The 14,460-nt window shown below is 47.0% G+C and overlaps 1 protein-coding gene across 2 annotated transcripts; it reads left to right on the top strand.

Annotated features, from left to right (window-relative positions):
* The first annotated feature begins 1,182 nt into the window (after window positions 1–1,182).
* enox1 (ecto-NOX disulfide-thiol exchanger 1) lies at window positions 1,183–14,418 on the top strand. 2 transcript variants are annotated; one of them, XM_034573360.1, is made up of 13 exons: window positions 1,183–1,408; window positions 1,517–1,723; window positions 2,042–2,275; window positions 6,177–6,389; window positions 7,980–8,086; window positions 10,133–10,250; window positions 10,656–10,753; window positions 10,796–10,855; window positions 11,656–11,763; window positions 12,703–12,759; window positions 13,254–13,356; window positions 13,898–13,983; window positions 14,169–14,418. In XM_034573360.1, exons 1-13 carry the CDS (start codon window positions 1,198–1,200, stop codon window positions 14,298–14,300), a joined length of 1,734 nt encoding a protein of 577 aa, XP_034429251.1. In that variant the 5' UTR covers window positions 1,183–1,197; the 3' UTR covers window positions 14,301–14,418. The 2 variants fall into 2 exon arrangements, with proteins under 2 accessions (XP_034429251.1, XP_034429250.1); XM_034573359.1 differs by having other exon boundaries at window positions 10,656–10,855.
* Window positions 14,419–14,460: the final 42 nt, after the last annotated feature.

Below are 14,460 nucleotides of genomic sequence, written 5' to 3'. Positions count from 1 at the left end.
CTCTCTCTCTCTCTCTCTCTCTCTCTCTCTCTCTCTCTCTCTCTCTCTCTCTGTCTCTCTCTCTCTCTGTCTCTCTCCCTCTCTCTCTCTCTCTCTCTCTCTCTCTCTCTCTTTCTGTCTCTCTCTCTCTCTCCCTCACTTCCTCTTTGTCCTGAGACGTTTTCTTCCTCTCTCTCTCTCTCTCCCTCACTTCCTCTTTGTCCTGAGACGTTTTCCTCCTCTCTCTCTCTCTCTCCCTCACTTCCTCTTTGTCCTGAGACGTTTTCCTCCTCTCTCTCTCTCTCCCTCACTTCCTCTTTGTCCTGAGACGTTTTCCTCCTCCCTCTCTCTCTCCCTCACTTCCTCTTTGTCCTGAGACGTTTTCCGCCTCCCTCTCTCCCTCACTTCCTCTTTGTCCTGAGACGTTTTCTTCCTCCCTCTCTCTCTCTCCCTCACTTCCTCTTTGTCCTGAGACGTTTTCTTCCTCCCTCTCTCTCTCTCCCTCACTTCCTCTTTGTCCTGAGACGTTTTCTTCCTCTCTCTCTCCCTCACTTCCTCTTTGTCCTGAGACGTTTTCCTCCTCTCTCTCTCTCCCTCACTTCCTCTTTGTCCTGAGACGTTTTCCTCCTCCCTCTCTCTCTCTCCCTCACTTCCTCTTTGTCCTGAGACGTTTTCCTCCTCTCTCTCTCTCTCCCTCACTTCCTCTTTGTCCTGAGACGTTTTCCTCCTCCCTCTCTCTCCATTAACACAACAGAGGGTTATTTCCTCACAGATCTCGTCCTCACTTTGTCTTCTGTTATCGCTCGGTTTCCAGATAGTGATGCTTTATTTCCCTGAGTGTTTTTTTCCTCCTTCTCTTCTCTCTCCTCTGATTTATTTCTCCATTTTCAAATATTACAAAACACTTTCGCAGCCTCTTCCTGTCTGAGTGTTGTAATCTGAACAGGAACAGGAACTAAGAAAATATGAATGAGTGAAAACAGAATCCCTTTACTTCCTCTAGAGGGAGCTGTGTGAGGACTGATGAATGTCCTCGAGTGATGTCACCTGAGTCAGCGTGACATATCGTCGGGATCATAGACTGTAAATAAAGATGGACGATGTGACAGCTCCTAGTCTCGATCGCCCCCTGGTGGCTGGCTGTAGTATAAGTCATAAACCCCACCTCCTCCATGTTAGCAGATGGGACATGGACCAAGCTAAAAAAGTAGACGTTAAATGAATGTGGTCCTTGTTGACCGTCGTGTCGTTCTCTCCTCAGACTCTCTGTGTATCCAGAGGTTCGATCCCGGCCTCGGCCTCATCGCTCCCATAAACCCCATGATGGCGGGCATCAGCCTGGTCCCGCCCCCACCCGCACCCCCGGACACGCCCGTCATCAAAGAGATTATTCACTGCAAGAGCTGCACGCTGTTCCCTCAGAACCCCAGTAAGACACCACACACACGTCATGATGGTGATGATGGTGATAATGGTGATAATGGTGATGATGGTGATGATGGTGATGATGATGATGATGATGATGATGATGTTGCAGACCTGCCCCCTCCATCGATGCGGGAGCGCCCCCCGGGCTGCAGGACGGTGTTTGTCGGAGGTTTGCCGGAGAACTCCTCAGAGGAGATCATCAGGGAGGTGTTCGAGCCGTGTGGAGAGATCACCGCGCTCCGCAAGAGCAAGAAGAACTTCTGCCACATCCGCTTCAACGAGGAGTTCATGGTGGACAAGGCTATTTACCTGTCAGGTGATCACACACACACACACGCACGCATGCACGCACGCACACACGCACACACACACACACACACACACACACACACACACACACACACACACACACACACACTCCTGAAGATTTCATGCAGGATATTTAGTGACATCTAGTGGTGAAGTTATATATTACAAACAACTGAACCCTGTGGACACAAGGACTCTCAAACTGTTTTCACAAACACTTGATCATCTCACAGCTGGAGCTCCTGTAACAGTCCCTGAAATCAACATTAAACCGATAAGGACGATGTTTCTATCAAAACCAAGACGTCCTCTCTCTCTCCTCCAGGGTATCGGATGCGTATCGGATCCAGCACCGACAAAAAGGACTCCGGGAGGATCCATGTGGACTTCGCTCAGGCCAGAGACGATCTGTATGAATGGGAGTGTAACCAGCGGCTGCTGGCCCGAGAGGAAAGACACCGCCGCAAGGTCCACGAGGACCGCCTGCGCCCGCCGTCCCCTCCTCCCGTAGTGCACTACTCTGAGCACGAGGCGGCCATGTTGGCAGAGAGACTGAAAGGTGAGACAGGAAAGAGAGACGTGTTCAGATGTGAGACAGGAAAGAGAGACGTGTTCAGATGTGAGACAGGAAAGAGAGACGTGTTCAGATGTGAGACAGGAAAGAGAGACGTGTTCAGATGTGAGACAGGAAAGAGAGACGTGTTCAGATGAGAGACAGGAAAGAGAGACATGTTCAGATGAGAGACAGGAAAGAGAGACGTGTTCAGATGTGAGACAGGAAAGAGAGACGTGTTCAGATGAGAGACAGGAAAGAGAGACGTGTTCAGATGAGAGACAGGAAAGAGAGACGTGTTCAGATGTGAGACAGGAAAGAGAGACGTGTTCAGATGTGAGACAGGAAAGAGAGACGTGTTCAGATGAGAGCAAATTATCAAAGGTTTTCTGTGAAACATGTGATGACGTCACTGTTGATCACGTCAGCTTCACAGTGAAATCAGCAGCGTGTGGATTTAATTAGTTCATTTAACAATAACAGAGATTTAACACAACTCAGCAAAGAACAGACAAACAAACACAAAAACCAACACTACAACAACATCACACTAAACGTTATGTGATCAGACCCACACATATATTATCTCAACCTAATCAACAGGCTCATCCACAAACAAACAAAAGAAATACAAATACAAAATTCCAGCTCCATCATCCCGATGTTTTTTAATTTATTTTTGCAACATGATCTTCCAAAATAAAGTAACATTTTATTAACATTAGAAATGACGATTCCACGGTTTTAAACATGAATTTGTTGTTTGCACGTTCGTGAAACAACAAAATACATCAGCTCTTTATTATTATTATTATTTCAAGGTTAAAGTTTTTATATTTGAACACGTTTCTATGGTTTAGAAAAATCTGAAATATCAGTTTAAAAACACGAGTCTAACAGCTGAGCATGTTTTCTCTTGAATAACCTTTATAAATTCATTCTTCACCTCGAACAGCGGAGGAAATAAACCTCCATTATTCGCTCCGTCGTCCTCGCTCAGCGGCGCCTCATTGTGTTCGCTCTAATGTGACTGTAATCTGCTGTGTGTGTGAATGGGGCTTTATCAGAGCGAGGCAAAGTGTCTTCTTACAGGTTGTGTTGCAGCGGGTATGAGCTCATTAAACGCTCTCTAATTCACTGCGCCGTCGTCAGTGGCAACGTTCGATTATTATTTAAATGGAGGGGAAAGCGTGCGGCCCACAGGGACTCATGACTGACGCCGAACGCAGCTCTTGGTTTTGGATGAAAAGTTGAAAATCAAAAATGCCTTTTGTGTTTAGTGACTGTGGCGGAACTCAGAGAGCCGAGAACAGCGAACGCCCCAAAGGAGGATCTTCATCCTGCGCCGGCGCCGCTCTGTTAGTTTTAGAGCGTTAGAGGTCCCGGTGCCGAGGAGGGAACCGGGTTAGCTTCAGAGCTTCAACACTTTTCACTGCTGCAAGACAAAAAACAACAACATGACCACATTGACCAGCGGGAAACAGAAGATAGTTAAGTTAATTGAAGTTAAATACCCAGAATGCACCGGGCACACCCAGCTCGCTCCTATTGGTTGACCACAACATCAGGTGTGTAAATGTTGGCGTCTGTAAACCAGCTCGCAGACGGGATCTTTGTAATCATGTAAAGGAGTCGTGAGGAGAAAAGATCGCAAATAACGTTAAAATAATATCGAATTTAAAATCCGTTTAAAGTTCCTCACTTTGCTCTTGTTGTTGTTTAATGAATCATGAACACGTGACGTTCAGGAAATCCTCATCACCTCCTTCACTTCTTCCTCTTCCTTCTCCTCCTACTCCTCCTCCTCCTCTGCCTCCTTCACTTCTTCCTTCTCCTCCTACTCCTCCTCCTCCTCTGCCTCCTTCACTTCTTCCTCTTCCTTCTCCTCCTACTCCTCCTCCTCCTCATCACCTCCTTCACTTCTTCCTCTTCCTTCTCCTCCTACTCCTCCTCCTCCTCTGCCTCCTTCACTTCTTCCTCTTCCTTCTCCTCCTCCTCCTCCTCCTCCTCCTCCTCCTCCTCCTCCTCCTTCACTTCTTCCTCTTCTTCCTCTTCCTCTGCCTCCTTCACTTCTTCCTCCTCCTCCTCCTCCTTCACTTCTTCCTCTTCTTCCTCTTCCTCTTCCTCCTTCACTTCTTCCTCTTCTTTCTCTTCCTCCTTTTCTTCCTCCTCTTCTTCCTCTTCCTCTTCCTCCTCTTCTTCCTCCTCTTCTTCCTCCTCTTCTTCCTCTTCCTCCTTCACTTTTTCCTCCTCTTCCTCTTCCTCTTCCTCCTTCACTTCTTCCTCTTCTTCCTCTTCCTCCTCTTCTTCTTCTTCCTCCTCCTCCTCCTCTTCTTCCTCTTCCTCCTCCTCTTCTTTTTCCTCTTCCTCCTCCTCTTCTTCCCGCTCCTCTTCTTCCTCCTCCTCTTCTTCCTCTTCCTCCTCCTCTTTTTCTTCCACTTCCTCCTCCTCTTGTCGCTCCTCTACTTCCTCCTCCTCCTCCTCCTCTTCTTCTTCCTCCTCCACCTCTTCCTCCTCTTCCTCCTCTTCTTCTTCCTCTTCTTCCTCCTCTTCTTCCTCTTCCTCCTTCACTTTTTCCTCCTCTTCCTCTTCCTCTTCCTCCTTCACTTCTTCCTCTTCTTCCTCTTCCTCCTCTTCTTCTTCCTCCTCCACCTCTTCCTCCTCTTCCTCCTCTTCTTCCTCCTCTTCTTCCTCCTCTTCTTCCTCTTCCTCCTTCACTTTTTCCTCCTCTTCCTCTTCCTCTTCCTCCTTCACTTCTTCCTCTTCTTCCTCTTCCTCCTCTTCTTCTTCTTCCTCCTCCTCCTCCTCTTCTTCCTCTTCCTCCTCCTCTTCTTTTTCCTCTTCCTCCTCCTCTTCTTCCCGCTCCTCTTCCTCCTCTTCTTCTTCCTCCTCCACCTCTTCCTCCTCTTCCTCCTCTTCTTCCTCCTCTTCTTCCTCCTCTTCTTCCTCTTCCTCCTTCACTTTTTCCTCCTCTTCCTCTTCCTCTTCCTCCTTCACTTCTTCCTCTTCTTCCTCTTCCTCCTCTTCTTCTTCTTCCTCCTCCTCCTCCTCTTCTTCCTCTTCCTCCTCCTCTTCTTTTTCCTCTTCCTCCTCCTCTTCTTCCCGCTCCTCTTCTTCCTCCTCCTCTTCTTCCTCTTCCTCCTCCTCTTCTTTTTCCTCTTCCTCCTCCTCTTGTCGCTCCTCTACTTCCTCTTCCTCCTCATCTTCTTTTTCCTCTTCCTCCTCCTCTACTTCTTCTCGCTCCTCTTCTTCCTCCTCCTCTTCTTCCTCTTCCTCCTCCTCTTCCTCCTTCACTTCTTCCTCTTCTTCCTCTTCCTCCTCTTCTTCCTCTTCCTCCTCCTCTTCTTTTTCCTCTTCCTCCTCCTCTTCTTCCCGCTCCTCTTCTTTCTCCTCCTCTTCTTCCTCTTCCTCCTCCTCTTTTTCTTCCACTTCCTCCTCCTCTTGTCGCTCCTCTACTTCCTCCTCCTCCTCCTCCTCTTCTTCTTCCTCCTCCACCTCTTCCTCCTCTTCCTCCTCTTCTTCCTCCTCTTCTTCCTCCTCTTCTTCCTCTTCTTCCTCCTTCACTTTTTCCTCCTCTTCCTCTTCCTCTTCCTCCTTCACTTCTTCCTCTTCTTCCTCTTCCTCCTCTTCTTCTTCTTCCTCCTCCTCCTCCTCTTCTTCCTCTTCTTCCTCTTCCTCCTCCTCTTCTTTTTCCTCTTCCTCCTCCTCTTCTTCCCGCTCCTCTTCTTTCTCCTCCTCTTCTTCCTCTTCCTCCTCCTCTTTTTCTTCCACTTCCTCCTCCTCTTGTCGCTCCTCTACTTCCTCCTCCTCCTCCTCCTCTTCTTCTTCCTCCTCCACCTCTTCCTCCTCTTCCTCCTCTTCTTCTTCCTCCTCTTACTCTTGCTCCTCCTTTTCGTCCTCCCCTCAGACGACCATAACTTCAGCGAGGCCACGGCGGTGCTGTTCACGTGGATCGACCGCGGCGAAGTCAACCGCAGAACCTCCAATCACTTCTACTCCATGGTCCAGTCGGCCAACGGCCACGTGCGGCGGCTGATGAGCGAGAAAGCTCAGCACGAGGAGGAGATGGAAGTCGCCAAAGAGGCCTTCAAGAACGCCCTGCTCGCCATCTTGACTCAGTGTAAGGAGCCTTCTGGTTTTTAATCACATCAGTCGTAGCGACAGCCCAGGCAGACGCACGTGTCACCATAGTAACCGTGACCGTGCAGTTATTCAGGTAAGACTCGTCACTTCCTGTTCACGAGTTCCACACTCTTCCATCAATGAGAGAGAAAACAGGAAGGACGCAAATATTCAAATCAAATCGTTCTGAGACTAAAGTGCGCTGACGTCTGATTGGATGATTCATTCAGCTTCAGACTGACTGAATGTGGAGGAGAACACGACTAAACTGCTTCCAGTCTTTATGCTAAGCTAAGCTAACTAACAAACATCGACTCTGGGGCTGACGTCAACTTTCACCCGAACCCTAAAATAAACTGACAGATATAAAATACATTTTTAATCCATCACTTATCGGTGATATAGAACTTTTATATACAACCTGAAAGTTACAGAGTAATAAGGAAATCAAACGCTGATAAATCATGGTCGAAATCCAAAGCAGGAAAACTTCTTATCCAGGTTGATGAAACGACCGAATGCAGATGTAAACATCAGGAGTTAATTCAGATGAAATGATCAGATCAAACACGTCATGTGATGGAGGCTGTGGGGGGGTGAGTATGAAGCTGTCAGTCACTGAACGTCAGAAAACAGGCTCAGCTGATTCTGTTTGTTCAGGTTTGTGCAGATAAAATGAAAATGACTCAGACGAGGTTTCGTGTAAAAGTTCCTTCGTCAAGGAGAGAGAGAGACCTGCTCGTCACATGACTCGCTCACTCAAGATGGCGTCCGTCTGCCTGGATCGACCTATCCTGGCCTATTTCCTGTAAACCTGCTCACTGTGGTTCTGCAGGAGGCGGGGTTAAACTGAAAGATTCTATTTTCATGTTTGTTCCAGATGTTGTTGACTTTGACTCAGAGGCGACTCGAGTTGAAACGACTCGAGTTGAAACGACTCGAGTTGAAACGACTCGAGTTGAAACGACTCGAGTTGAAACGACTCGAGTTGAAACGACGTGTGAAGCTGTCAGACGCTTTGTCCTGATGTTCGAGTCCTCGTCTCTGACGAGTGACAGGAAAACAACGTTATTTAGTTTTATTCTTTAACTGAGAACAAACAATGTTTTCTCTACGTTATTTATTTGTTATGAACATTTGTGAATTTGAGGGAAAGTTTAAAGGAGCATTTCACTGAACGGTCGCTGTGTCGTCATCGGCTCGGATTCTGTGTCACTGCAGCTTTAAATCTGGTTTTTGTTCAGTTCTCCGAACACACGCCTGCATCTAGTCGGACACGCCCCCTATCACAGTGTGAACGGGGGCGATGGGGCGTAAGTGGAGGGGCGGAGCTCTCTAATGTCCCAGACCTGCGTCCTTCGTGTCCTCTGAAGGACGCGTCCCCTGAATTAAGACCCAGCATCCTGAGCTGATGATGTCACTGCGGTGATGTTTGAGTGAACTGCTCCTTTGACGAGCTGCTCGTGGTCAGTGTTTGTGGGCGGTCTCTTGTCAGTCGAAGCTAAACGCTGCATAAACGGCTTGTTTTGTTTTGACCTCCTCTCCCTCCTCCCTCCTCCCTCCTCCCTCCTCCCTGTTCACCCCAAAGTCGAGAAGATCACCGCCGTTTTCACCGCCGCCACCAGGCAAAAGGCGTGGGACCATTTCTCAAAAGCTCAGCGCAAGAACATAGACATTTGGCGAAAGCAGTGTGAGGTTGGTACCTTTTCTGTTCTGTCCTCCCCCCCGCTCACTGCTCTCTTCTCTGCTGTCGCCAGGAGACAGATGACAGACAGGCCTGTGGCATCTGTCCTGTTCTTCTTCCTCTTCTTCTTCTTCTTCTTCTTCTTCTTCTTCTTCTTCTTCTTCTTCTGACAGCGGCCTCTGTTGCCACTCTCTCACCCCCCCCCCCCCCCCCCCCCCCCGCAGATCCACATGTAAAGCACAGATCTGACGCCTCCTCGAAAGTGTGAGGCGCTGCCATGGCAACGGTGATTTCCAGGGTTAAGTTTGTGATCAATTATTGATCCAGAGTGGAATCTAGATAACGAGCATGAACAGGAGGAAGAGGAGGGTGAAGCAGCAGCAGCTTCACCCTCCTCTTCCTCCTTCAGACCAAGAGGAGGGAAACTGATCAAACACAGAAAGGACATTTCACACAGATTATTTGAGTTAGGGTTGGGGTTATTTATTTGATTATTTATCTTTTCACTTTAATGTAAATTCACTGCTTCTGTTACAGAAGGAAGTTAAAATCAGCAGCGAGTTCGATCACAGGTTCAAATCCACATGTTTTATAGCTCTACTGCAGCCGACACGATTTCCATGGTAACGTAAGTGTTACTTGGACGACCAGGGTTGACAAACGTTCAAACGTGTTGGTTCACATGTTCAGTCCGAGACACAGACTGGAAATAAAGACGGACGACGTGACGCATCCTACAAGTGAAGCCGAATCCTCCTGACCACCAGATGGCAGCGCTTGTATCAGAGATGCTTCAGTTTCATTCCTGCGAAGTGGAGACGTGTCGTCGTCTTTATTCTCTGATCGTCAGTAACTGAAGATCAATGCTTGTCCTGTGAACATCAATAACTGCTTTTTCCATATTTGTGTTTTGTGATGTGTGTACTTTGTATCTTGGATGGTCAGAGTCAGTCAGTTAAACAGAACATGTGATGGAGGTAGGAGCTGAAGCCCCACTGTGAGCGCCTCCTTGTGGCGAGCGTGGTAAGTGTGTGAAGCAGCAGCTCAGTGCGAGGAGACGCTCTTTCTCTCGTCTGGGTCAGAAATGTGTCGACAGATGAGGAAGATGGCAGCTGTCACGACACCTCTGTCCCAGGAGGGGGCAGCAGGTCAAATCCGAGCTGATGAACTCATGGATAGATATTAATGTTCAGAACCTGACAGCTGATCAGTCAGAGCTGTCACTGAGAAATTAAAGCACACAACTAAATTATAAAAATAAAGACATATTTCTTTATCTCCAGCTCATTGACTTGTTTCTGCTCAGTTTGGATCATTGATCGTCAGCTGCAGATTTTACAAACTCTTTACGACAAAATTATTCATCGATCAATTAAAACAAGGATTCAATTATTTAGTTATGAATTGAATTTGAGCACGATAAATGTTGGTGTTCTTTTAATTATTTAATTAAGTTAAAAAGACAAGAATCACAGATGGTGATTTTACATTAGTTTGAACAAAGTATTGAACTTAAAGATAGATTAAATAAAGATTGGACGACATGATGGCTCCTAAAAGTGAAGCCTAAGCGTCTTGATCGCCCCCTGGTGTCTGCCTGCAGTATAGATCATAATCCTCCATGTTAGTAGATGGAACATGGACTAAACAAAATAAAGTAAATGTTAAATAAATGTTCGTTCAAGATGGTTTCTGTCATTTCAGGTCGTTCTTATCACACTGATGTTTGTTAATTCATGATATAAAAATGATGGCGGCTCCATATTCAAGATATTTGGGCTTCATTTTTGTAAAGTGGGAGGAAGTTTATTTATAGTCGTTGGGTCTGAGGGGAAAGATTCACCTGGAAATCCAACTAACTCAGGTTCAGCTTCACATGGACCGACTCTGATTTAACTGGACTTTGTTCAGAGCAGCTTCCTGATGATCTTCAGAAGGAAATGTCATCTTGGATGTTGTAGTAAGACTAATAACATGGATCATCACAGTGTTTATATGAATCACATGTTGTTTCAGTGTTTGTCGTGTAGTCGTGCTGAGTCCTGCTGATGTTTCAGGAGCTGAGAAACGCTCACAGTGAAGAGATCATGGGAATCAGACGAGAGGAGGAGATGGAGATGTCCGACGACGACCTGGACGAGAATCCCTGTAAGAGGCTCCGCACTCAGGAGAACGGTACGAACCACAGGCCGCTGGAATCCCACGTTCAAATCCCACGTTCAAATCACACGTTCAAATCCCACGTCCAAATCCCACGTTCAAATCACACGTTCAAATCCCACGTTCAAATCCCACGTTCAAATCCCACGTCCAAATCCCACGTTCAAATCCCACGTTCAAATCCCACGTCCAAATCCCACGTTCAAATCCCACGTTCAAATCCCACGTTCAAATCACACGTTCAAATCCCACGTCCAAATCCCACGTTCAAATCCCACGTTCAAATCCCACGTCCAAATCCCACGTTCAAATCCCACGTTCAAATCCCACGTCCAAATCCCACGTTCAAATCACACGTTCAAATCCCACGTCCAAATCCCACGTTTAAATCCGATGCTTTACACGTGTCGTCTCCTGCAGGAGTGTATGAGCAGGCGTCTCTGAGGGAGGAGAACGACTCCCTGCGTTGGCAGCTCGACTCCTACAGGAACGAGGTGGATCTTCTGAGGAAGGAGCAGAGCAAAGCTGGTCGCCCTGACGACGACCACACGCAGACACACACACACAGTCCAGACGCTCAGATCCAGCAGCTGCAGCAGAGGATGCTCAACATGCAGCAGGTATGTTCTTCTTCTTCTTGTTCTTCTCCTGCTCCTCCTCCTCCTCCTCCTCCTCCTCCTCATCCTCACAGTCAAAAGGACGAGTCAGCGTCCTCCCATGATCCTTCACTCCACTGATTTCATAAAGCTTTGTTAGAACAAGGAGCTCTTTTACCACGAGTTCACTTCAACTTCCTGTAACTGTTGATCTCAAGTGACAGCACTGACAGAACGAGGCACGTCACACACAGACACACACAGACACACACAGGCCTTGTCCTTGTGGTCGCTGTGTGTTGTGTACTTGACTCGGCTGCTGTCGCTTCTCATTTGTCACCTGCTGATGTTTTTGTTTCCTCAATGAAGACGAGTCACAAACAGATTCGACTGAACTTCATGTATTAATATTACATTATATTACATTATAATATATAATAAATATACATGAGCATCCTCCCCCATCCCGTCACCTGACACTTCCCCCCCTCTACCCCCCCATAAATGTGTCGTACCTCTTTTCCACCAGGACGCAGCAGATTCTGACCGAATCACATTTCAACGGGTTTCAAAACAAAATGTCATGTTGTTCACACCAAGAATCTCATGAAGTAAAGATCGTTTATAAATTTACTTTTAAAATTGTAAAAGTTTAGCATTTAGCATTTTTGTTTTTGATTCATTTTCAAAAAGGCTGTGGTAGCCCCTCCCACTGCCACAGAGCAGATTTGCAGAATCGTGTCCGTGGAGACTTTTTGAAATAGAAACACTTTTTCCTAGATGAAATATTGTGTTGTGAAGATAAATGTGTGTTTGTCTTCCAGCAACTCCTCAGTCTGCAGGAGAAGCTGACGAGTAAAGAAGCCGAACTGGAGCAGGCGAGAGACGAGCATCGTTACCTGGAGGGGGAGGTGCTCCTGCTCCGAGACAAGGTGTGTGTGCCCTCTGCTGGTCATCACACAGAACACAGGTTAGAACCAGGTCCAGGTTGGAGTTTCTTCAGGTGCAGGATGAGCAGGTGCTGTGTGAGTGCAGCGTGCAGACAGGAGGAGATAAGACACAGTGCACATGTCTGCGTCAGCTGCAGTCAGTGAAGCGTGTTGAGGTCAAAACACAGCACACGCAACACGCATCACGCAACACGCAACACGCAACACGCATCACGCAACACGCAACACGCATCACGCAACACGCAACACGCATCACGCAACACGCATCACAGAACACGCAACACGCATCACGCAACACGCATCACAGAACACGCAACACGCAACACGCATCACGCAACACGCAACACGCAACACGCATCACGCAACACGCATCACGCAACACGCATCACGCAACACGCATCACGCAACACGCATCACGCAACACGCAACACGCATCACGCATCACGCAACACGCATCACGCAACACGCAACACGCATCACGCAACACGCATCACGCATCACGCAACACGCATCACGCATCACGCATCACGCAACACGCATCACGCAACACGCATCACGCAACACGCAACACGCAACACGCATCACGCAACACGCAACACGCTTGTTGAATTCTGAGAGAGAAGGAAAGGTTTCTCTTCTCTTCTCCTCGAGCTCAAGCTGCTTCTGTGCATGTGCTCTTGAATTTCTTCTTCTGCTTTTTGTGCAATCCGCTGCCAGGTGTAGTGATGATGAATGAAAGCAGCGTGAGTGCGAGAAGAAGAGCTGAATTTCACTTTAAAGAGAACGTTTTTACTCCATGTCAGGAGTGTGACCTCACTTCCTGTTGCATCATCGTCCGCCCTCATACGTTCGCACAATCACATCATCACATGTTCCTGACCTTCATCCACAGACTGATGACTTTCTCTTCCATCTCTGTAGTTACTGAACAGTCCTGTGGAGGCGCTGGAGGGAGCCAATGGGGAGCCACATGAAAAGGTTCGAACTGAAACCATCAGTCGATCAACAGAGAAGAATTCATCCTCTCACAGAGATTCACAGAATGAAATCTCAAACGTGTCTTTTTCTTTGAGTTGAATTTGATTTGAGAGCAGGAAAAGTTCACGTCTTATTTTAACCCTCTCGTCAGCACTTTACTGACACACACACACACACACACACACACACACACACACACACACACACACACACACACACACAGTACATATATGATGTGGGTGAAACATGGCTGGGGTCAGAAGCACATGATAAATATAACATGTTATTTTAAGTGCTTGTTTGTTTCATGGAGTTCACAGGATGAACTCTACGTTTCTATGAGTCAGTGGTGAAGGAAGTAATCAGATACTTTACTGCAGTAAAAGTACCATCACAACTGTGCAAAAATACTGAGGTAAAAGTAGATGAAAGTGTCATCAGCCTCCTGTAGTTACAGTTTGTGTGTTTGTGTGTTTGTGTGTTTGTGTCGTCAGGGGATGAACGGTTGTGTTCCGTCACTGTTCCACAGCAGAGACAGGAGGAGTGATGTCATCATGAGGGGAGGAGTCACTTCAGAGAAAGAGGCTCTGCTTCTGGGTAATTATTTATATTTATATTATTTTATTTATTTTTATTTAAAATGAATCATCCTGTTTATTTATTATTATTGTGATTCTTTGATGAGGATAATGTTATAACATGAACATGATTACGTTCTAAAATGTAAAGTTCTAACATATAAGTAACATGTAACGACCTATAACGTTATTAAAGGTCGTTCATTTGTTGTTTTTCCTTCGTGGTCCTGACGACTCGTGTTTATATGAAGTGTTTAACTGCTCTCCCTCTCCTCTGTCCTGCGGGGGCGCTGTTTCATATCCACGCTCCTGCTGCAGAGAACTCAATCAGCCTCTGTAACTTCCAGCGTTTCATAAATCTAAGAAATAAGTATTGGCTGTTCCATGTCCTCCAGGGGGCGCCCCCTCCCTCTGCTCCATCTTTACATCTCAGCTCCTCTGATGAACAGCAGGTGGAGCTGTTTTCAGACACAGATGATGAGAACTAATGTTGGTCATTAAAAGTGAAAAATAATATTAATATAATGTTATAATATTCTTCTTCTTCTTCTTCTCTGCAGGCATCATTTCCACTTTCCTCCACGTTCATCCGTTTGGGGCGAACCTGGAATATCTGGTGTCGTACATCCAGAGACTCGACTCCAAGGTAAATCAAAGTTCAGTGACTTTCAAAATAAAAGCATTGTCAGTTTAACATTAACATTTATTATGGCGCCACCATCAGGTTACATTTTAATTAGCATAAATGACACCATTTAGGAGTAAACCTCTGAAATAGTAAATACAATTTACCGTTGAATTATTCTGATTTCTGCTCTCGTCCTCTCACAGGTGTCGGCCGGCGAGCTGGAGCGCCTCATGGTCCGTCTGCCCGCCATGTTCAGGCAGGAGCTGAGTGGCGTCGGTGCCACTCTGGAGAAACGATGGAAGTTCTGCGGCTTCGACAGCCTCGGTTCAGTGTGACGCAGGCGGAACGTGCACACGCCAGGAAAACACGTTAAGAGACACATGTGACGCCATGACCCTTTAATCCGTGTGCGTGCCACACACAGCTGAGCGTCGGCGTCATCATGTGAACCAAGAGACAAAGTTTGGTCGACGTCAGACGGAGGTGAAACTTTTA

The sequence above is a fragment of the Hippoglossus hippoglossus genome, chromosome 21 (genome assembly GCF_009819705.1).
Source record: "Hippoglossus hippoglossus isolate fHipHip1 chromosome 21, fHipHip1.pri, whole genome shotgun sequence".
NCBI lineage: Eukaryota > Metazoa > Chordata > Actinopteri > Pleuronectiformes > Pleuronectidae > Hippoglossus > Hippoglossus hippoglossus.
This window is presented reverse-complemented; position numbering and strand designations above follow the sequence as displayed.

Coding starts and splice junctions, on each gene's coding strand:
- enox1 (XM_034573359.1), top strand. CDS start 1,198: ATGAATGTGGTCCTTGTTGACCGTCGTGTCGTTCTCTCCTCAGACTCT. Junction 13,357..13,897: donor GAAAGAGGCTCTGCTTCTGG/GTAATTATTTAT, acceptor TCTTCTCTGCAG/GCATCATTTCCACTTTCCTC. Junction 13,984..14,168: donor TCCAGAGACTCGACTCCAAG/GTAAATCAAAGT, acceptor GTCCTCTCACAG/GTGTCGGCCGGCGAGCTGGA.